The sequence below is a fragment of the Natrix helvetica genome (assembly GCF_964273705.1).
Source record: "Natrix helvetica genome assembly, chromosome: 12".
In the NCBI taxonomy this organism is placed as follows: Eukaryota; Metazoa; Chordata; class Lepidosauria; order Squamata; family Natricidae; genus Natrix; species Natrix helvetica.
In genome coordinates, this window is record NC_138556.1 from 17327696 (window position 1) to 17351843 (window position 24148).

Here is a 24148-nt window from a genome sequence, read left to right on the forward strand (position 1 = left end):
CGATACAGCCAGAGAGGCAAAGGAACTGGTTCAATGCTTGTTGGGATCCAGGCTGGCCCCAGCAGTTGTATAATCATTACTGCAAAATTGCACTATACAGCTAGTTACATGCATGCATTCAAGTCAAGGACTGTGGTGGGGCAGTGATTAGAATACAGCATTGCAGGTTAATTCTGCCGACTGCCAGCAGTTGGAACTTGACTGGCTCGTGGTTGACGCAGCCTTCCATCCTTCTGAGGTGGGTAAAATCAGGAGCCAGATTGCTGTGGGCAATACGCCGACTCTGTCAACCACTTAGCGAGGGCTGTAAAGCACTACAAAGTGGTATATAAGTCTACGTGCTATTGCTGAGAAGCGGTGTGGTGGCTTAGAGGTGAAGATGCTCGCTTCCCACTTGAAAGGTTGGGAGTTCAATCCTAGGCAGCAGCAGTTTTTCCTCTATCAGGGCACAAAGAGAAAATATCTGCTGTGAACTCTGGTGTAGGTGTCAGGAAGGGCGTCTGACAAGTAAGTGCTCAGCTCAATTCAATTACCACCAACTCCACCATCAAGGGATTACAGGATCGTAAAAAATGCTATTGCATGCTAAATGCCTGTATTGATGAAATGGGCATCTAAGATTTAACTGACAAGGACAGATTTCCTGATGATTCTTTTTTTTTTTTTGTAGAAAAGAAAAAGAAAGAAAAACAGAGCCGGTGTGCTGAAAAAATTAACAGTGAGACTTTAGTGATATAGTTAAACTTTATCCTGACCTTATGAATTCTATTCTCGTCAGAAGGAAAGGAGAATTAATACCACTCTTTCAAATTACCGCCTTTATGGATTCTTTTCCTATCATCTCATTGGAACAGATCAGGGTGTGTTCCCTTTCTAATTCTTTCCCTTTTTCCGATTGTTATTTTACAGTATATTTTTATTTTTTTTCCTTAAAATTTAATCGTTAGCTGTTTTTTTTAAAAGAAAAAGATTGTTTTCCACGAGCAATACTTTAAAAGTGCAACAGGAGGTGAAAAAAAAGACTTCCCGTTCTTTAATGAAGAAAAAAGAAGCAGAATAAAAAACCGCTTGCAAGATTCTTCCCCCAACCCAGAAAAATAAATAACTCATTGTCTTTTTTTTTTCTTTTTCTTTTTTGCATCCTTACTAAAATTCCTCTGGCAAGTCTTCAGCCACCCAGACATTCCCCACTCACTGACTAAAATGCAGTTTAGATTTATTGCCAGGCTATTAGGTGCTAAAAAAGAAATAGATCTCACCTTTAAAAAAAAAGAAGCAGTTTCCAGAACTCATATTTGAGAAGAGGGGGGGAGGGGAAACCTGTCCAACTAGAAAGCAATTGTTTTGTTTTTATTACCAAGTTGTTGTTTTTTTGTAGCCCTGTGCGATAGCTGCAAAGCTCAAAACATATCATCTGTTTAGTGATCACATTTTCAGTGCAAAGTGCAGAAGGTGATTTTTTAAAAACAAACAAACATGCAAACTATTTCAAAGCATTTTTTTAAAAGCAGGTAAAATCGATTGCCCCCTAAATAGATTTACATTTCAAACAATTATTATTAGTATTATTATGGTTGGCTGTGCAGAACAGCAGAGGTGGGTTACTATTGGTTCGCACCGGTTCGGGTGAACTAATAGTGGAAATTGGGACTGGGTCGCCAAACCGGTAGCGACGGCAGGCTGGCCACGCCCCTGAACCAGTTCCCTGAGAGCTCTGAGGGGGAAGAGGGAATGGAGCTGGCAGAGAGAGAGAGAGAGGTGAAGCCTGGGCTGTCCATCAGCCCTCAGATGGAAAGTCAACAACCCCCAGGTCTGGAGGTGGCTGATGAGGAAGAGGAGGAACAGCTGGGTCCAGTGCCTGAACGCAGAAGGCAGAGGAGAGGAGAGCAATGGAAATCTATTAGCCGGTCCTTGGGATAGAAGAGCCACCGCTGCTAGCGAAGCTCCACCCTAGCTCTGGGGATAAAAGGCACGGGGTGGAGAGGAATAGCTGTGGCAGACAATTATTCATCTCCCTGCTGGACGGACTTGTTAGCTTGCGGTGAGAGAGAAACTTTTCACCAGGACTGCCGGAGCTCCTAATAAAGGACTCATTGATTTAACTACAGAGGGTTTGTCATGTTTGGGGAGCTGGGTCAGAACAAACCTTCAGCCCGACTGGGGTCTTCCAGAAACGAGCGAGGACTTCCATCTTTTGCAAAGTGGTCCCCTCTCCAGAATTTCAACCCCTCCAGAAGAGGCCGGCCTTTTAAAGAGGCCTGACAGGTTTTATCATCGGCGGTCTCACGGGTCATCCTCTTCTTCCAAGTCCATAAAAGCAAGTTCTCCAGAGCGCTCGGGACGGTGAAAAGGCTGAATCAACGCAGCCTGGCTTTCCCACTTGGCCTTTCCGATCTCCAATTGCCCATTCTCGCAAAGTTCACACATACACCCCTGTCGCCCTGACGCCTTCGGGGAAATGTAAATGGGAGAAGCGCGAGATAATTAATTCTACCAGCTCTCACATCTCCTTGAGTCACCTCCTGGGACTCGAAGAAAAAAAGGAGGAAAAGCTTCCCAAACACGTCCTTTCTCCTCCCCTTCCCCAAACCCCTTCCCCCACCAAAAAGGCCAGGAACACATGGGGAGACCAGAGGTATCATGCCCCCAAAATAGATCCTTCAACATACATGGGAAATCCAGCCAGGGTTTAATTGCAGCTAATGATGATTAACGGCACTTAATGATCTACAGTGACGGTGGCTCCAGACAGGGGCTCATTAAGATATCTTTACTCCTATTTCTTCTTCTTCTTTTTTTTTTTTGCAGAGCCATGATTTATTCATAAGCCTATTTTTCATCAATATTTATTTGGAAGGGTTGTTTGTGGCGACTGCGTAATAACTGCAAATGCTCGGCTCGGAAAATTAATTTGCCTGCCGAGAGTCAGGTGTTCCCTTTCGGAGGGCGCAAAAGAGGGTGGACTCTTTAGACGCTAGGCTTTAATTTTTGCCGAAGAAGGCGTTCAAGCCATGAGGCTCTGGGATTGTTAAGCTACTTTTAGAATTAAGCTCGTTAACTCCCCCACCCCCTTTTTTTTAATATTGGGAGAGAGAGTTTGCTTTCTGCAGTCTCAGTTTGCTTCTCAAAACATGCATGGAGAACTCTCCCTCTCCCTCTCTCTCTCTCTCTCTCTCTCTCTCTCTCACACACACACACACACACACACACACACACACACACACACACACATAAGGTTGCCCAGTTCAGCAGAGAATCCTGGTTTTAGGTTCTCTGGTTTAGGTTAGGAGCAATGTAGGCACCAGGAAGTGTTCCAGAAAAAGAAGTCAAGGATATTCTTAAATGAGCTAGCTGTGAATCGCAGGGGAGCAAACTCCACTCCCTTCTAGTGCTGATGATGTTAGGTAATTGGGTAATGAAATGTCTACAAGAAAAGCAGCCAGCTCAGAGAGCACCAAGAAAGCAGAGTTTTCCTTCTCCTCCATCCCCTTCCTGGGTGGAAACTCATCAAGGAGAGAAACAACTTAGAACTGAGGAGAAATTTCCTGACAGTGAGAACCATTAATCAGTGGGACAACTTGCCTCCAGAAGTTATGAATGCTCCAACACTGGAAGTCTTTAAGAAGAGATTGGACAACCATTTGTCTGGAATGGTGTAGAGTTTCCTGCCTAAGCGAGGGGTAGACTAGAAGACCTCCAAGCTCCCTTCCAACTCTGTTATTCTATTCTAATACTATTCTTATCCTGCTTCAAAGGAAGGAATCCTTCTGGAATGGAGAAGACTTATCCTTCAATAGCATGCATCGTTTTTCAACTGCAGCAAACTTCCACCTTGGCTGGGTACCTTAACTCTGAAACCTTCTCGACCTTGTCCTAATTTCCCTTTGAATTGATCTGTCTGTGTTGTGTGAGATCCAATTAGAAAGGGATCTTTCTGAGCAACCTTTCAGCCTGGGGGGTTTCCATTTCTTGGCTTTTTTCCCATACTGATGTGTTTATTGTGTATTTGGAGCATTTAAGTGGCCATTTTTCATACGTCAAATGTTTGGTGATGATCCATCAACAATCTCCCAATGGGGAACGTTTCTGGGCCACGATGATGAATAGCAATTTACTGGGTTTATTCTCCAGTGAAATGATGTAATTTACCGAAAGAGAATTCAGCATGGGCCAAGCAGGTATGAAAAACACAACTTCTACTGGCATTTTTCTCCAAAAGTTTCTTACCTTGCTTATTTATTTAAACAACCTAGAACTAAGGATAAATTTCCTGACAGTTAGAACAATCAACCAATGGAGCAGAAGTTGCCTTCAGAAGTTGTAGGAGCTTCATCCCTGGATTCTTTCAAGAAGAGACTGGACTGCCATTTGTCAGAAATGGTGTAGGGTCTCCTGCTTGGGTGAGGGTTGGACTAGATGACCTACAAGGTCCCTTCCAACTCTGTTAATCTGTTAAAAAAAATCCAAGGACAATCTATTCATTATATTGCTCCAAAGCAATATGCGTATTGCTGCCTGTAGATCCAGGCAGATTGCTTTGGGCTTTAGAAAAATTGAATTCCACTAAGATTCTTACGTCAAGACCCCTGAGCATTTGGCTCCAGTTTAGGAGATATCAGGAGGTCCATGGATATTAATAACATTTGGGTTGTGTGTGGCACTGCTTGGACATTTAGAAGGAAGGAGCTGACATGTTGCCTAACGCCACGCTCCTGAAGTGTCATATAACAGCATCAAACTCACAATCACAAATTGCTGACAAATTTAATTTTGTCAGCGACCCAAGGACCCTGCCAATTAGTCACTGGCAAGAACAGCAGCTTGTCAAAAATTAATATGTTGCACTCCTACGTTTGCAAAACATATTCTTCCGTTGGAAAATGCCCGCTCTAACTACCCATCCATCAAATGTAATATGGTCACCCATCTCACCAAAAAGTGATCCTGGGTGGGGTCTAAACTTTTTGAAATGGAAAGCCCTTTGCGGCATGGATCTAGGCTAACTGAGGAACCATCTCACCCCAACGGGATTGGTTTGCCTCACCCAAGGCATGCTGTGGAATACGTCAATCAAGACATTTTGTGTTGTTGCCCGCCAGCGGCCAGGGGAGCTGGCAGCAGAATTGGACAGTGAGGAGGTTGGGGAGGAGCATGGGCCAGTCCTGGAGTCTGGGGAAGGCTCGGACGAGGGCTCTGCGTCAGAGGCAGAGAGGGGGCCGAGGCCGTCTGGCAGTGATCAGCTGCCACAAAGTCAGACAACAGTGAGGCAGAGGAACAGCTGGAGCCTGTTCCCAGTGTGCGCATGCGCAGAGCTGCCAGAAGAAAAGAACAGATGAGAAATCGGGGTCAACTTGGGAGTAAAGCCACAAACGGAAAGTAATTGCCCCTCCCCAGGAATTAAAAAAGGAGCGAAAGGGGAGTGGGCTTTTGCAGGAAACAATTCATTCATTCGTTTGTTAGATTTGTTTCAGGAGTGTGAAGATCTGTCCGTGAATCTCAGAGACTGTGTGCCCGGTCTTTCCTTGCACAGCACCTCATTGGAAAATATTTGTATGACAGCTTTCCAAGCTAGATGAGGTCTGTAGTCATAAATTCACCTTTGAAAGACTGTTTGCCAGGCCTTGGCTGAATGTGAATAAAAGGTATTTTGTTGGGACCAGGACTCTGCCTCCTGCTTTTTGGGGAAGCCTAGGTCAGAATATTTTGACTGGCAGGGTCCAGGAGAAGAGCCTTTTTTGCTGTGTCCCCTGACCTTTGCGATATCTTGTCACCCCTCCCCCCCAAGTGAGATTTGCTCCCATCCTTGTGACCTTCCATAAGGGCCTGAAGACTTGACTCTGCCTATTGGCTTGGGGCACCAATGGGGGATTATCACGCTGAAGGAGGTTGGTGGATTAAGAGAAAATCCCGCCTTAATACCCCCATACATCCTGTCCCCTCCCTATCCATCTTTACAATGGTCAGTTATGGTTCATCGCACGGTCGGCCAGATGTTCACTACACGGTCAGCCAGATGTTCAGACTGCATTTAGCATTTTTATCGTCCTACCGAGTCTTTCCCAAGGACCTGGAAGAGGCGGATGTTGTTGATGCTTTGTGGTGTTGTGATTTATTGTTTTATCATACAGGAGAGAAGCAACCTAGAACTAAGGAGAAACGTTGCAACAGTGGGAACTATTAACCAGTGGAATGACTTGCCTCCAGAAGTTGTGAATGCTCCAACATTGGGAGTTTTTAAGAAGATGTTGGGTAACCATTTGTCTAAAATGCTATAGGCCAGGGGTCGGCAACCTTAAACACTCAAAGAGCCACAAAGGTCCTAACCAAAAGCCCCATGTTCAATTCTGGAGCCAACCGGGTTCCCCCATCATAGAGTCTCCTCCTAGCGCAGCATCTTTTTTCCTCCGCTGACAGGAAGTCCGGTTCCCCCCACCATAGAGTCTCCTCCTAGTACCGTATCATTTTTCCTCTACCTGTCCTAACCAAAACCCCTATCAACTGTGGGTTGCTGACCCCTGGTATAGGGTTTCCTGCCTGAGCAAGTGGTTGGACTAGAAGACCTCCAAGGTCCAAACATCTATTAATCGAAGTAAAGAACAAAAATCTACTGAAGGCCCAACAGACGAAACAAGAATACAGAAAAGATGTGATAAAATCAAGAATGGAGAGTTGGCAGAACAAAGCATTGCATGGTCAATTTCTGGAAAAAATAAAAGATAAAGGGGACAGTGAAAAAACTTGGTTATGGTTAACAACAGGTACATTAAAGAAAGAAACAGAGTCACTAATCCTGGCTGCGCAAGAACAAGCTATCCGCACAAATGCCATTAAGGCCAAAATCGAAAAATCCTCTGATGATGCCAAATGCAGACTCTGCAAAGAAGTTGATGAAACTGTTGACCACATACTCAGCTGCTGTAAAAAAATCGCGCAGACTGATTATAAATTGCGGCACAATTCAGTAGCACAAATGATCCACTGGAATTTGTGCAAAAATTATAATATTAAAACAACAACAAACTGGTGGGAACATAAGCCTGAAAAAGTCACCGAAAATCAGATGGTCAAGATCCTGTGGGATTTTCGTATACAAACAGACAAAGTACTAGCGCATAACACACCAGACATCACACTGGTTGAGAAAAATAAGGTTACAATCATAGACATCGCAATACCAGGTGATAGCAGAGTTGAGGAGAAGGAACATGAAAAAGTCGCGAAATACCAGGACTTAAAAATTGAAATCCAACGATTATGGCACAAACCAGCAGTGGTAATTCCAGTGGTAATCGGCACACTGGGTGCTATTCCAAAAGCACTGGAATTACATTTAAAACAGTTAAAACTTGACAAAATCACCATCAGTCAAATGCAAAAAGCTGCACTGCTTGGATCTGCACGTATATTACGAAAATATGTTACGACGTCCTAGGCCCCTGGGTGGGGCCCGACTAGTAATCAATGCCAAATCCGGCGAATCAACTGGCCGCTGTGATACAATCGTATAATAATAATAATAATAATAATAATAATAATAATAATAATAATAATAATAATAATAATAATAATAATAATAATAATAATAATAATAATAATAATGTCCTTATTTATTTTAAACTTTATTGGAAATGCAACCAAAAGGGATATATGAAAAATCACCTGTTAGCCCTCAGACAAAGACACATGAGCTTGCGAATTGACTGCAGAGGATTTATTGAATTCAGCTGCTGTGCAGAAAGCCGACCATTTCCACAAAACTCCATTTATTGATATGTATCCCCTTGTCAGCCTTTTGTCTTCTTTCGACTTTCTCTTTCTGGGATCCTTTACAAGAGAATTTTGTTTTCATTATGAGAAATGATTGCTCGGTTTTCGCCTTGAATGGTGCCACCGGAGTGATGGGTCTGGCTGGCCGCCTCGCTCTTGAAAAATATTATCAATACTCAAGCAAATTAGCTGCCAAAAATTCATGGTTATGGGATAGCTGCTTCCTAGGCAGTTATGCGTTCATCCATGGAGAATCCCCGTATTAAAAAAAGGTATAAACTAGAGTTTGTGAATCAAACACGCTCGGTCAAATTTTGCAGGGAAAAAAATGACTAAGTAGTGGGTTTAATCAACCAAAGGAAGCTACTTGTTGAATTTCCTTGAAGAGGAAGAGGAGGAGGAGGAGGAGGAGGAGGAGGAGGAGGAGGAGGAGGAGGAGGAGGAGGAAGAGGAGGAGGAGGAGGAGGAGGAGGAGGAGGAGGAGGAGGAGGAGGAGGAGCAGGAGGAGGAGGAGGAGGAGGAGGAGGAGGAGGAGGAGGACTGTCCTGACATAATAAGCTTCTGCCAACACTACCAGCCTCACAACTTCCTTGGGTAGGAAATTAGTTGATGTACAACCCCTTCAATGGAGAGGATTTTTTAAAAAAATAAGAAGAAGAAAAGAGAATTCAAAAGTGATCAAGTTGTGACGATCAATAACATGTCCAAAGCCTTGGGGCACCATAAAGACTAACATATCTACAATACTTGGCAAGGAGTCTTTTCTACTACCACCCTAGAAGAACGTGGAGAGGGGGGGAACTGGCCAAGAATCATGGCGGCAAGCTGAACCCTTTTGACTACGGCCAGATGGGTCAGCCAACCGATGAGGGAGAGCTTAGAAAGTGCCAAGAAACAAGCAGCAATATTCCCTCAACGGTTTGTGAATCTCCCTGCCCCAAAGATGGAGCTCAGGGCAGACAATCAGAATTAGATGAAAAGCAGTTAGGGGTACATTCCTAAGAGGTACAAGGGACTTGCTTGCTGAAAATGTTTAGAACAGTTCAGCTAAGCTGGAAGCATCCTAGGGGATGCTGTTGAATGATTTTGGAGTTATATTGGCCCCCGTTTAATATGAAGAGCCATTTTTTTTATTACAGGATATATTTTCTCTCTCTCTCTTTTGGACCAAATCCAAGGCTTTGCGCCTTTTTGCTTAGCTGCCTCCTGAATGTTGTTGTCAATTTTCCATATTCCAGGAGGATCTGGTTTGTTAGATGTGGTTCCTGCCAGTTCTTCAGGAGCTTCAAGCCATGGAGACAGGGACCCCCTCCTCTCCGTTCCCCTCGGAACAACCAACTCCCTGTGGGTAAAAGAAATAGGGGAGGGAGGGAGGGAAGAGGAGGGGGTGTTTTTTTTGCTAGTGGTTGCCAAAAGGTGATTAGCTTGCTGGAAGACATTCAGCTCGCAAATTAGCATGCTGGAGAAACAGATAGGAAGATGTGATTATGATGATTAAAATTAAGATTGTCACATCATGACATCCCTTTCTTGAGGCTAAGTGGAACAAATCTCCACATTCGCCAACAATATGAACCCAGGGAAGGAATTAAATCTGAGCCCCCATCAGATGCGTTCCGACTGCATCAACATGTATTGATGGAGGAAGCCAGAGGTCCAGAAGCCACCAGTATTTTGAAAACTATCAAGATTCTTGGCATCTGCCGAAGACCAAAAATGTTTCTTCTCTCAGCGTGGTTCTCAAAAAACATATTTTTAGTCAGGTTTGTTATCAAAAATGGAGGCTACTACAAGAATTCTGCCCTTTGGATTATTTCCCATTTTCAACCAAGATTGTTGTTGTTAGTTGCAAAGTCGTGTCCAACCCATCACGACCCCATGGAGAATGTTCCTCCAGGCCTTCCTGTTCTCTACCATCCTCTGGAGTCCATTGAAGCTCACGCCGGCTGCTTCGGAGACTCCATCCAGCCACCTCATTCTCTGCCGTCCCCTTCTTCTTTTGCCCTCCATCGTTCCCAGCATGAGGCTCTTCTCCAGGGAGTCCTTCTTCCTTCTCCCTTCTCCTTAGGTGGCCAAAGTCTTTGAGTTTCCTCTTCAGGATCTGGCCTTCTAAAGAGCAGTCAGGGTTGATCTCCTCTAGGACTGACCGGTTGGATGGCCTTGCAGTCCAAGGGACTCAATGCAGGAGTCTTCTCCAACACCAGAGTTCAAAGGCCTCCATTCTTTCTTATGCTCAGCCTTTCTTATGGTCCAAGGAAGGAAGGAAGGAAAGAAGGGAGGGAGGGAGGGAGGGAAAGCAGCCATTCCTTTCTGCTCAGGCTTCTCCTTTCTTTCTTTGTTTCGGTTTTCATTTCCTTTTAATGCAGAAAAAAAGAAAAGAAAAGGCAGAGCATCCCAAAAGGAAAAAACAAAACGAAAGGAAAGGAAAGACAAAGGGGGGGGCTCTTTTGCGTCAAAGAGAAACACTTTTCAGAAAATAAAATGATTTGCCAATCATAATCCTGATCGATTTTTTTAATCCTTTGCTTTTGGGGTTTTTTTCAACAGAAAAGATTCTCCTTTGCATTGTTCTCTCTCTCTCTCTTTCTCTCTTTCTCTCTCTCTCCCCCTCCCTCCCTCCCTATTTCCCGCCATCTTTCTCCCCTCTCTCCCTCCCTCCTTCTCCGACATCCCTCTCCCTCCCTCCTTCCGTCCCCCCTTTCTTTCTCTCTATCTCCATCCCTCCCTCCCTCTCTATTCCGCCTTCCTTCCCTCTCTCCTCTCTCTCCATCTCTCTCTCCCTCCCTCCCTCCCTCCCTATGTCTCCCTCCCTCCCTCTCTCTCTTCCTCCCTCCTTCCCTCTCTCCCTTTTTCTTCCCTCCCCCTTCTTCTATTTCCTGGCATTTAGGAAGCAATACGCTTCAGGTGAATAGCATAACAACCACGTTGGCAAACACCGCTCAGCCAGCTCCGCGCCAGACAAAAGCGCCTCTTTGTTAACTTTCTGTTGAAGAAATCGATGGAAGCCGGCAAGGAAGACTCATCGCTTGCAAACAGATGTAATTGCCTGGCTTACCTGCAAGGCTAATGGGGGCAGGTGAAGAAGCCAGAAAGAGCAAGCAAACACCTGGGCAAAAGGGGAAGCCATTATTAAGCAAGCTAAGAATCACCTCACTTGACAGCTATTTGCAGGGGGAGGGTTTAAATTATGGGAAGGCTAAAAGGATTACAGCTCTGGATGTGCAGGTAAGCCAAGCGCTCATTTCGTGACGCTTCAAAGTTACAACGGGGCTGGAAACAGTGACTTAGGGCCGTTTCTCACACTTAAGACCTCTGAAAATTGAGAAGCTTGGCAACTGACTTGTATTTATGACAGTTGCCGGTGTCCCGGAATCGCGTTATTCCCCCAGAGTCAATGGGGAAGCCAGATTCACTTAACAGCCATGTTATTCATTTAACAACTGCCGTGATTCACTTAACGACAGTAACCGTAAAATGGGGGGAAACTCACTCAACAAAGTGTTACTCCTCCATCACTCACCGTTTGTCATGGCTTGTGACAGGCAGAGCCTGTCTTCCCAAACTTTGGGCCCATGATGGCGGGTTTAATATAGAATAAAGAATATAGAATATCAGAGTTGGAAGGGACCTTAGAGGTCTTCTAGTCCAACCCCCTGCTCAGGCAGGAAACCCTATACCGTTTCAGACAAATGGTTGTCCAATCTCTTCTTAAAGACTTCCAGTGTTGGCGCATTTGCAACTTCTGGAGGCAACTTTTGTTCCACTAATTAATTGTCCTCACCATCAGGAAATTTCTTCTTAGTTCTAAGTTGCTTCTCTCCTTGATTAGTTTCCACCCATTGCTTCTTGTCCTGCTCTCAGGTGTTTTGGAGAATAGCTTGACTCCCCCTTCTATAGGGTCTCCTGCCTAAGCAGAAGGTTGGACTAGAAGACCTCCAAGGTCCCTTCCAACTCTGTTATTCTATTCTTTGTGGCAGTCCCTGAGATATTGGGGGCTGTCATGTCTCCCTTGGTCCTTCTTTTCATTAAATGAGACACATCCAATCCCAGCAACCGTACTTGGTATGAAAGTTAAAGTATCCATGATCTTAAAAGGTCTTTTTTTTTCTCCGTAGGGGTGACTCAGTTGTAAACCAATCCGAGATTGCAGCTGCTGACGTGTTTCCAACTACATTAGGAAGCCTTCTATTCCATTTTGTTTCCTGTGCTCTATCAAACATTAATGACATGCATAGATGCACACCTATTTATATTAATTAGGGCAGTTATGTAGTCTGTCTTTCCATCACAGCAGGGATCTGAGGTGGCTAGTGTCCAATTCCGGAAAATATTGTAATAACATAGGATGGGGATTTATAATGTCCTGGGCAGCAGTCTGTAAAGTATTGATCTGATTCATTAAGGGATCGGCAATTTTAAAGGCAGCCCAATTAACTGGGCTCCATTACTTTGAGAAGAAACTACAAGAAAAAGAGATACTTCAAAAGATCCTCAGCAGAGCCCAGCTGAAGGAGAACGAATGCCTCGGGAGGCATCTGGGTCAGAGTAATGACAATTTAATAGCTGACCAGCCTGCTGTAAGGCTGTAAACCGAGATGATGACATGAGGACAAGTTAGCAGGGTTACTGCCACTTTAAGAAGCTGTATATATAAGGGAGTGTGTCTCTCTGTCTCTCCTGGTGTATCTCTCTCGATTATAGTTCTCCATGTAGAGTTGAAGATTGATTGGCTGCCTGATATTTGCCTAATACTGGAGGTGGTTGCTCCTGGTTCGGCCCACTTCGGCCCAGTTCGACCCAGTTCAGCCGAACCGGTAGTGGTGGTGGCAGGAGGCTCCAGCCACCTGCCATGACACTTCTGTGCATGCACAGAAGCGTCACTTGAGCGAGAGAGAGAGAAAGCACGCGCACGAGCAAACCGGTAGTAAAACCAGTACAACCCCACCACTGCCTAACACATGTATGTATATATAAGTCTTGTATATAAACCAGTTTGAAAGACAAACCTCTGTGGACTGTATTTTGCTCCTAGGCTGTCTCAAAATAGTAGTCGCACTCCGACAATCTGAAACTCGGACGTGGGAAAATTGTAGGAAAATCTCAGAGAGAGTTTACAACCCAAAAATTCAACAACGCAGGGTCACCCTGCCTGAAATGTTTGGAGAACCTCAAGAGGACCCTTGTAGAAGAGCACAGCTGTCCTCCAGGAGGAATGAGCTGGCTCATAAGCGCAGAGAACTGACTCTGATATGATCGAAAGGCAGCGGCCGTGATGGGAAACTGCCCTGTTAGGAAAGGATCAGATGCTTTCGGATGTCGGTGCGCACCTAGCTTGTTAGAGCTGATCAGGACAATGAAATGGGTCTCTTGGTTGCGTTCTGCTTTAGTCGGGATTCGATGGCTGGGAAATAGTTGCAATGAGCCCCCTAAAAGCTCGACTTGGTATATCATGAACTGTTAGTTCAGGATAAGAAATCTCTCTCCCTCTCTCTCCCTCACCCTCTCCATCCCTCTCACTCCGTCTTCCTGCCTCCATCTCTTTCTCCTTCCCTCTCTTTCTCCCTCCCTTCCCCACTCTCTCTCCCTCCCCCACTCTCTCTCCCTCCCTCTGCCTCCCTCTCTCTCTCCCTCTTGCTCCCTTTCCCTCCCGCTCTCCCTCTCTCTCCCTTTTGCTCTTGTACCTTATGATTTTTGATGAATGTCAAAAATGTACATCTGCACCAAAGACAAATTCCTTGTGTGTCCAATCACACTTGGCCAATAAAGAATTCTATTCTATTCTATTCTATTCTATTCTATTGCTCCCTCTCTTCCTCTCCCTCTCTTTCTCTCTACATCTATGCCTCCCTCTTCCTTTCGCTCCCTCTTGCTCCCTCTCCCTCTCTCCCTCTCCCTCTCTCCCTCTCTCCCTCTCTTTTCCTCTTGCTCCTTCACCCTCCCTTTCTCTCTCCTTCTCCCCTAGAGACCAAAACAATTGGGTAAAATATAACAGCAAGAACTATTTCAGCAACAATTTCAGGTTTCCCCACACAGTCCCAATTATTGGGTTATTGCCTTCAATAGAGTAGGAAAAAGAGAAAAATGTCACTGACATAAGACACGGTTGAAAAAGACTTCAGGAGGCAAAGCTTAAATGAATCTTTCTCTCCCAAGCTTCTCAGTGTTTGAAAGGCCCTGGTTTTTTGGGGTTGTTTGTAATGCAAATGGCCCCTTCTTTTTCTTGAGGTATTTATAGGAACGTAGAATTCCTGTTTGAAGAAGGAAGGAAGGAAGGAAGGAAGGAAGGGAGGGAGGGAGGGAGGGAGGGAGGGAGGGATTTTACTGTTTTGTTCCTTCTTTCTTTCCTTCCTTCCTTTCTGTCTTGCTTGCTTGCTTGCTTCCTTTCTGTCTTTCTCTCCCTCTCTCTCCCTCCCTCCCCCTTCCTTCCTTCCTTCCTTCCTTCCTTCCTTCCTTCCTTCCTTGCTTGCTTGCTTGCTTCCACTTCTTTATCCCTCTTGGCAGAAGGAGGATTTCTTTGAATGGTTGCCATGGTGACGGTAGAGTGTTTGGCCAGACTTTTTATTATGGGTTGTCAAAGCTTTGGGGAACTTTGAGTAAGCAGCTCCATAAACCCAGTGAGCTCATTCCTATGCCGCCAGAATCATCCTGGAGAATATCTATAGGTCTGTCCAGCAAGGACAAATTCAAAGCACCCCTGATCATCTAAGATGCAGGACGATCATGAGAAGATGGATTGGGAGGCTTTGTGACCTCGAGCATCATGGGTCGTGGCTTAAACTGTGTTACAGTCAACAAAAGATGATTCAGAAAGATGCTCATTTCATGTTTTTGGTGAGCCCTGCCTGCATTTTGCCAGTATGGTATCCCATCCCTTGGAGGAATGGTTTGTGTAGTTGGCTGGGGGAATGGGTGGCTGGGGAATTCTGGGACCGGAAGTCCACACCTCTGCAAGCTGCCAAAGTTGAGAATCACTGTTTAAATTGTATCAGGTAAATACTAGGTAGGTGAAACCAAGCAAACCTTGGACCTTGGACAGGTAGAAACCTGCTCCTCGGAGTAGCATTTCTCAACCTTGCCAACTTTAAGAGGAGTGGACCGACTGGGGACGTCTTGGCATTGAAGTCCAGACCTCTCAAAATGGCTAAGGTTGAGAACCACTGGCTGAAAAGCTGGGAGATCTGAGTTCTATTTCACAGAGCTGATTGAAAGCCTTCGAAGGGGTTGAACCAGAACCAGGAACATCTGGACTTTCATGCCACTGTTTAAAAAGTTTGAGGACCCCTGGTTTACAGAGTCAGCCTCTCGCCTCCAACAATCTGGGTCCTCATTTTACCCACCTTGGAAGGATGGGAGGCTGAGTCAACCTTGAGCCTGTGAGGATTGAACTCATGTCAGTGGGCAGAGTGAGCCTGCAATACTGCATGGTAACTACTAAGAATGAGGGAGGGAGGGAGGGAAGGAAGGAAGAAGGAAGGAAGGAAGGAAGGAAGGAAGGAAGGAAGGAAGGAAGGAAGGAAATGGAAATGGAAATGGAAAAGGAAGAGCAATACCAATACCAATAGCAGTTACATTTATTTGCTGCTTCACAGTGCTTTCCAGCCCTCTCTAAATGGTTTACGGAGTCAGCCTCTTGCCCCCAACAATCTGGGTCCTCTTTTTACCCACCTCAGAAGGATGGAAGGCTGAGCCAACCTCGAGCCTGGTGAGATTCGAACTGCCAAACTGCAGCTAGCAGTCAGCTGAAGTAGCCTGCAGTAGACAAAGGATGAAACATTCATTTTGCCCCTGAAATGGATCTTATTCCTGGCCACTTTGAGAGAACATCTCCCACCAGGTCATGCAAAGACTGATGCGACTTTCCTTGTGCCAAAGTTAGCCCCCTCCCCCTCCTTGCATAAAACCCATGGCTGGCTTATCTAGGGCTTACAGAATCACCTTCAGCTAGCACACCAAGACCCAAAGCAACAAGCTACATTACGGCGTTGTGTGACCCCGTCACTAGGCTGACATTTCCACAGTGGCCTTAGATCCCACGCCTGCTCAGCTTCATTGACCTCCTCCACATTTACAAGCTTAAGCGCTTTTTTCCCCTTGCCCCCTCATTCATGATTAAAACGTTGCCTCTCCGCAATTGCATTAATGGCCCTTTTCCTGTAACACCAAGCCTCCATCTCTCATGATAATAGCCTGAAAATGCATTGAAAGCTTTTTTTTTTTAAGGAAAGTTGGCTAATAGTATTCTGCAGTTCCATAGTTTTCAGCCTGAGACATTCCCCGTCTCCCAAATGAGAATAAAATCCACAAACGGCTCAGCCCACCTCTCCCAACATCGATTGTCCCTTTAAGCCATTAAATCTGATCAATGCCTCTTGTCATGAAACCAATCAAGATTGGTGGAGTTTCTTTTCTGATCTCAGGCACCTCTTCCACGCATGTTGGGTTCTAACAGTTAGCGCATTATCCCCGCTAAAATGACAGGCCATAAAACATCCAGGCGGCTTATTAAAAGTGAGATCAGCTGAGGATTCCCTGGGAAATTGTTATTTTGTTCTTTAGATCTCTAATACCTGGAAGAAGAAGAAGAAGTAACCTTGATTTCTTGGGGAGGGGGGCTGGTTTATAAAAAATGACTGCAGCATCTTGGCTACGCTGCAGGAAGCAAGACCGAAGGGAGATAGAAAAACCTAGTTAACAAGGCTACTCAAGGAAGGGGAGAAGGGCAGGCTGCCAAGTTAGCACTTTCCCAGCTGAGGACCCAAAGTACCTTATTAAAATGGTTATCTGTGTACCCCTATAAAAAATGTCACATCGTTAGTGATGGTGGTTACATCTGTTGCCACCATATGTTCCTGAATGTCAGCCAAGCTCTAGCCCCCTTTGAAGGTATTCCCAGTTGAAGGGTACCTCCACCTGTCCAGAGGGTGACCGCAATCTCTCCAGGCGAGATGTTACCAACCCCAGTCGCTTCATCCTCATCGATCTTGGCCGACAGGTGAATGCAACTTCTGGCGAAGATCTCCTGGCCAGAAGGGCTAAAGCAATAGAACTGGACAAATTATGGAAGGCAACCTCAGGAGAATGCTGGCGTCCAAAATAAGATTCAAAAGCTGAAGACTAAAGCTTTTGGAATGGAGCTTTTGCAGCCCAAGGTCGGACAAAGTTAAGGTTGAAGCTCAGAGCAACCAAGAATATCCAGCGCAGAAGTTCTTCAAGTACTTGTTCATGAGGAGGAGGATTTCTCAGCAACTACTTTATGATTAAATCTCACCACCTCCCCTAATTATGTCCCCTGAGGTTGGATGGTACTCAGCACTCATCTTTCAATCTCTCGACTGCAGAGATAGATATTTACCAGGAGTTTCTAGAAGATATGGGGTGTTTTTTTGCATGTGGTGCAGATTTAATAAATCTCAGAAAGTAAACCCAAGTTTGATACAAGATGAGCACTAAAGTGTCTGAATGTTTGGTCTGATGATCTGATCAGGGTCTCTAATCATCTTTTCATTCCCAGGTTGTTGTGGGCCACCAGCAGCAGAATCAGACAGAAAGGAGGTTGGGGAGGAACATGGGCCAGTCATGGGGGCTGAGGAAAGCTTAGAGCAATAGACTCTCGGAAGCAAGGCCATCATCTTGTTACGCTTCCGACAAAGAAGCCCCCATCTTCTCCAAGGTCTACACTCTCCAGCAGTATATGTCAACCTTGAGAACTTTAAGCTAGGTGGACTTGCTGGTTGGGGAACTCTGGGAGTTGAAGTCCACACAGCTTAAAATCATCAAGGTTAGAAACGTTGACTCTCCTCCTGAGAATTCTCTTTCAATATTTTGTTATTCTAGCAATATAGAATTTCTGTCTGTTCTATAGTTGGCCTTCCTCATAGGGCTGATATCGGTTTTGAAAGCCTGTTCAAAGTTCTTTTTATCTTCCACTGAATAAAATCAAAGTGGGGGGGGGGGGATTTTGAGTTTCTGCTCGTCCTTCCTTCTTTCTTGCAACTCCTTTCTACAGGTCTCTTTCTTGGGGGGTCTCACTCATCCCTTGGCTATTTTGAAGTGTTAATACCAATTTATAGGGCCTTGGCAAGTTCACACTTGGAATAAAGCATCCAGCTTTGGTCGCCACGATGTAGAAAAGATGTGGAGACTCTGGAAAGAGGGCAGAGAAGAGCAACAAGGATGATTAGAGAACTGGAGGCTCAAACATATGAAGAACGGTTGCAGGAACTGGGTATGTCTAGTTTGATGAAAAAAAGGATGAGGGGAGACATGATAGCAGTCTTCCAATATCTCAGGGAGTCAAGCTATTCTCCAAAGCACCTGAAGGCAGGACAAGAAGCAATGGGTGGAAACTAATCAAGGGGAGAAGCAACTTAGAACTAAGGAGAACTCTCCTGACAGAGCGATTAACTAGTGGAACAACTTGGCTCCAGAAGTTGTAAATGCTCCAACAACTGAAAGTTTTAAAGAAGTGACTGGACAACCATTTTTCTGAAATGGTATAGGCTTTGCTGCCTAAGCAGGGGATTGGACTAGAAATCTCCAAGATCCAACTGTGATTTCTGTTCTGTTCTATTCTATTGCTCTTCTATTACTATTCTATTGCTATTCTATTACTATTGCTGTTCTATTCTAAATTCTATTTATTCTATTCTATTCCATTCCATTCTATTCTAGTCTATTCTACATTCAATTCTACTCTATTCTACATTCTATTCTATTCTATTCTATTCTATTCTATTCTATTCTATTCTACTCTATTCTATTCTATTCTACATTCAATTCTACTCTATTCTACATTCTATTCTATTCTATTCTATTCTACATTCCATTCCCTTGCCAAAGTCATTCTCCATTCCTTCACCCACTCAAGTTTCAGCCCCATCAAAGGCAGCCCCATCATGACCACATTGAAGTATTCTAGGCCACCTTTCAAAATGGAGATGGGTTTGCTACTGAGGGTCATCTTGCTTATTCTCCACCCTACCTGACAATAATCCTATACCAAAAATAAATAAATTTTCTTTGCTTTTGTTTCTTCTTTCTTGTTGTCTCTTCTTCCCACAGATCTACGTTCTGCTACTCCCTTTTCTTTTTATCTTTGTCTTGGCATTTCTGAAGCCCCGAACTGCAGCTGCAAGTCATGTGATTTTTGCTCCTTGTATCATGCAAATCACGGATCCCCATTTGTATCCCGGGGAAGCGGGGAAGAGGAGCGAAAATGTGCGAGGTGACATCCATGCTTGGGGAGGCATGCCATCTCACTAGCAACAGGGGAACCCAGGTTCTCTGAGCATGTGCCATGTGCCTCAGCGGCCTGACAGCCAGGACGGAGACTCTGCTGTGCAAAGAAAGAGTGTGAGTATTCTCTACCAAATCCGTTCGGGTTTTGGTGTCGATGGAAATTAAATTCTGAAACGCAGATGCTTGGTGCAGATGGAGACGATGAAATGATGTAACAGCTTTGCATTATTAAGCAGGATATTGAAGAACTGGTGACGTTTAAACTAAACACTCATGCATTCCTAGACCCAAAGCCCCTTCTAGGTGTAGGGTCAAATCAGTGAGACTTTGAGACATTGAATTAATGTTGGAGAACCTCAAGTACATATAACTTTGCAGGCACTAGCTGACACTTAGCCTATTGCCGTGATGGCAAACCTATGGCACGCGGGCCAGAGGTGGCACCCAGAGCCCTCTTTGCTGCCCGCGCACACTGTCGCCACAGGTCAGATCTCCGTGGCATTTTTTTCATGAGCTCCTGTTTCCCTGAAAATGATGAAACAGAAGCTCATGAAAGAAAAAGATCTTACCTCTTGCCAACTGGTCTTCAGATCTCTGCTCTTTGTGCACACATGTTCAGGCACGCATGTTCACATGCGCATGTTCACGCAGGTTTACGCATGTCTGCACATGTCCACATATGTGCACGCACACACACCTTTAAGTTTGGGCATGCACAAGAGTGCAGTTTGGCCACTCGGTGTCTAAAAGGTTCATGATAGTCCAAGCCCTTGCTCAGGCAGGAAACCCTACACCACTTCAGGCAAATGGCTCTCCAATCTCTTCTTAAAGACTTCCAGTGTTGGAGCATTGACAGCTTCTGGAGGCAGGTTGTTCCACTGATTAATTGTTCTCACTGTCAGGAAATTTCTCCTCAGTTCTAGGTTGCTTCTCTCCTTGATTAGTTTCCATCCATTGCTTCTTGTTTTAACCTCAGGTGCTTTGGAGAATAGCTTGACTCCCTCTTCTTTGTGGCAACCCCTGAGATATTGGAAGACTTCCATCATGTCTCCTCTAGTCCTTCTTTTCACTAAACTAGACATCCCCAGTTCCTGCAACCGTTCTTCATATGTTTCAGTCTCCAGTCCCCTAATCATCCTTGTTGCTCTTCTCTGCACTCTTTCTAGAGTCTCCTCATCTTTTTTATATCGTGGCGACCAGAACTGAATGCAAATACTCCAAGTGGGACCTTACCAAGGCCTTATCAAGTGGTATTAACACTTCCCGTGATCTTGATTCTATCCCTCGGTTTAGTCATTTTAGTAATGCGTTTTCGTAACAAACACATGGAGACTGCGTCTGGAATTACATTTTCCAGAAGGGATGCTAAGAGAGGATAAAGTCAAAGAGAAACTGGGATGAATTAGAAGCGACTCCAGCAGTTTGATAAATTCAACGGAGGAACGACGGAAACATTTTCCCCCCCCAGCCCAGATTAAAAATGACAGCAGGGGGAAGAAAGATGATGATGCCTCAGTCAGCTTGTTTCAGAAGCCATGTATAAAAACTTCCCAAGCTTCAGATTCCCAAGCCAAGGTATTAGGTATTCTTAAGGTAATGTTAAAGGTTCCCCTCACACACATGTGCTAGTCATTCCCGACTCTAGGGGGCGCTGCTCATCTCCGTTTCAAAGCCGAAGAGCCAGCGCTGTCCGGAGACGTCTCCGTGGTCATGTGGCCGGCATGACTCAACGCCGAAGGGGCACTGAATGCTGTTCCTTTCCCACCAAAGGTGGTTCCTATTTTTCTACTTGCATTTTTTAAATGTGCTTTCGAACTGCTAGGTTGGCAGAAGCTGGGACAAGTCACGGGAGCTCCCTCCGTTACGCGGCGCTAGGGATTCGAACCGCCAAACTGCCGACCTTCTGATCGGCAAGCTCAGCGTCTTAGCCGCTGAGCCCCCGCGTCCCTTCATTAGGTATTCTTAATCCTTCCTAATTAATTAATGTATGCATTGGATAAAGCAACAAAACGGATTACGAAGCAACAGTTCAGCAGCTAACAAGAGGAGAGAAACAGACGCCGGTATCTCTCGTTTTATTGTGCTTGGTTTTATTGTGTTTACAGAGATGGCTTTTTTTTTTTTTTTTTTTGGTAACAAGACCCTTCACCAGCGGGAAGCTTACGCCTGGCGAAAGGCTCGGGGGACAATTAGCATGTTTTAGCAATCAAGTATTTTTTTAATTAAGGTATGTACTTTGGGTGGTTTTTTTTTTTCCCAGGCCTAACGCGATTGCACGCTGAGATGACTACAGCATAAAGCAGACGTAACTTTTACATGCACTGGAAAAGCAGAGGGAGTGAGGGGAATGTGTGGCTTGCTTTATGGCAGTGATCTGGAACTGAACCCTCGATAGTCCTGAGATAGCTCTGCCCTGAATATTTCTATGTAAGTAATGAATTAATAGAAGGAACCACCTAGGAAGCAGCAATGTGGAAAGTCCATGCCCCCTCCTCTATTGGTACAAAATTTACCCCCAGAATTATCATTTGGAAGACTTGAGAAATTGTTGTTTAAGAGTAATATGTGATTGTCCTTTCCTTTCCTTCCTTCTTTCCTTCCTTCCTTCCATGTCCTCCACCTATCTTCCTTCCTTTCTTCCTTCCTTTTTCCCTCCCTTATTCCTGTCTATTTCCTTCCCTTCCTATTTCTTTCCTTCCCTCCTTCCTTCCTTCTTTCCATGCATGCATCCATCTCCCTCTACCTATTTTCCTTCCTTTCCCCCTCCCTTTCTATCACCCTACACTTACCTAAATTCCCTTTCTTTCTTTCTTTCTTTCTTTCTTTCTTTCTTTCTTTCCTTCCTTCCTTCCTTCCTTTTCTCTCTCTCCTCCTTCCCCCCTTCCTTCTCTCCCTCCTTCCTTCTCTCCTCCATCTTCCTTTGCCCCCTTTCCTTCTTCCCTCTGTCCCTCCCTCTGTCTCCATCTTCCTTCCTTCCCTTTCTCCCTTCCCTTCCTTTCCTTCTTCCTTCCTTCCCTCTCTAGCCTTTTCCTTCCCATCCCTCCTTCTGACAGTAGATTAAGACCATTATCCTAACGCAGCCACCCGAAATGATCTGTTGGGCTGATCTCACCTACCACCATGTGTCTCTACACAGAGAATAAGAGTTCCCGGGATGGCGAATGAGATTTTGAGAGTCCTAATTGGCATGCAAGGCTGGTGAGGGGAGCAGGAGGTCTCTGCCAGCCTGCTTAATAATTTTGCTGCCTTTGAGGTCCGCTGGAAGGCTTCCGTCAGGGACAGAGACGATGCCATGTGTGAAGCATTTGCAGTAACACCCCCCCTCCGCCCTGCCCAAGTGTTGGCCCAGCAGTTCTCAAGGGTTCCACCTTGGCCAATGGACTTGGCACAACTCTGAAGGCCTCTTTCTGCAGAGATCATTTATTTAACGATGTATTGATTGTCCTTCCACCACTTCCTGGCTCTCCGAAATTAGCTCAGGCTTTCAGTAAAGCCATACGTGAAAACTGATGCTATTTTGGCCTGTGCCTGCCACCCAGCAGAGAGCTCTGCAGCTCTGAAATCACACATGCTGCTCTAGAAACAACAACAAGAACAAGAACGCAAACACGACGAAGTCAAGGATTCAACGGGGATCAAGCCGCCAAAGGAGCCTTTGGGGAGACCAAGGGGGCACTGAATCATTTCGTGATTTTTGTCCCAGTTACAGGTAGTCCTCGACTTAACAAGGGAGACATTGGTGAAGGGAGCTTTGCCCCATTTTACGACCTTCCTTACCAGTGCCTTTAAGCGAGTCGTTGCAGTGGTTGAGTTAGTAACGTGGCTGTTAAGTGACTCTGGCTTCCCCATTGACTTTGCTTGTCCCAAGATTGCAACAGGGGATCCCATGATCTTGGGACACAGCAATGGTCATAAATACGAACCAGTTGCCAAGCGTCTGAATTTTGATCACATGGCCATGGGGATGCTAACATGGGTGAAAAACAGCTGTAAGTCACTTTTTTTCACTGCTGTTTTAACTAGGGTATTCCAGGTGTTGACCACTCCAGATTTCTCCAGGATAGTATAAGGCCTTGAGCAAGGGTTTGGACTAGAAGACCTCCAAGGTCCCTTCCAGCTCTAGGATTCTAGGATTCCATCATATAAGCACAGCTCCAGTTGGATGACCCCAACATCCCATCTCTTTTTTCTAAGAGGGCTCACTAACAGATCATTCTCTAGTTTGGGCGATGACACGTCTGCCAGAAAACCACCAAGCTCAAGGAGCGCCAAAGACCCATCAAAAGATTCTCTGAAGGGTTAAACCCCTCCATCCCTTGCTCATCTCCAGGAGAAGGCTCCCATTCTCTCCATGTCACTGCAGATGTTATTCTTGGTTCTGCCCTGGGGGAAGATTTGAAGCTGTTCTAATGTCCAGTTCTCTGCGAAGGCAGCTTTTGAGAGGTTGGGAACTTTGAGAAAAGTAGGTTGCTGATGCCATGAAGAAAATATCTCATTTAGCACTTGCCTTCAAAGCTTCGACCCAACCTGAGCATCGGAGTTCCTTCAGGTTTTGGACATAACTAATAATGCCGAACCAGCAAATTTGAAACCGCTCTCTCAGTTTGAATAAAAAAGAGATTTTTTTTCCTAAGCAGGAAAATTATTCTTCCTTTTCATGTTTCTTCTCTCTTCTTCCCTTATTTGAATTTTTCCCCAAAAAAACCCAAACACCTGTCAGCAGTTCGCAGAGAGTCTCCATGATTTTGCTTCTTCCAAACTATTCTGATGGAAATATCTTCCTGATAAATTGGAACCAATGCAGCGAAAGCAGGAGGAGAAGCTAAAGCAGGGGGTAGAATCTGCGTGATTTGAAATTATTATTTTTTTCAAACCGTAGGGGAAAAAAGATTCAGGCCACCCCAGAGATCAGAAAAGTGTGGAACAGGAGTATGTGAAATGACCAGCAATTGCAAACAAGTATGGATCAACTATTTAAATGTGAGCCAGCCGTGTGCAGCAGCTGCCAAAAAAGCCAACACAGTTCTAGGCTACATAAACAGAGGGATAGAATCAAGATCACATGAAGTGTTAATTCCACTTTATAATGCCTTGGTAAGGCCACACTTGGAATACAGCATTTTGGTTGCCATGATGTAAAAAA

At 45.0% G+C, this 24148-nt stretch overlaps 1 protein-coding gene across 1 annotated transcript in view; it reads left to right on the forward strand.

Moving 5' to 3' along the window:
* Positions 1-24148, forward strand: part of TBC1D21 (TBC1 domain family member 21) — a gene marked incomplete at its 5' end in the record, with an annotated part of 52632 nt that overhangs the window by 997 nt on the left and 27487 nt on the right. Inside the window, one exon of the mRNA XM_081964513.1 lies at positions 16651-16759. Coding sequence (XP_081820639.1) covers positions 16651-16759 — 109 coding nt within the window. The remainder of the gene's footprint in view (positions 1-16650; positions 16760-24148) is intronic.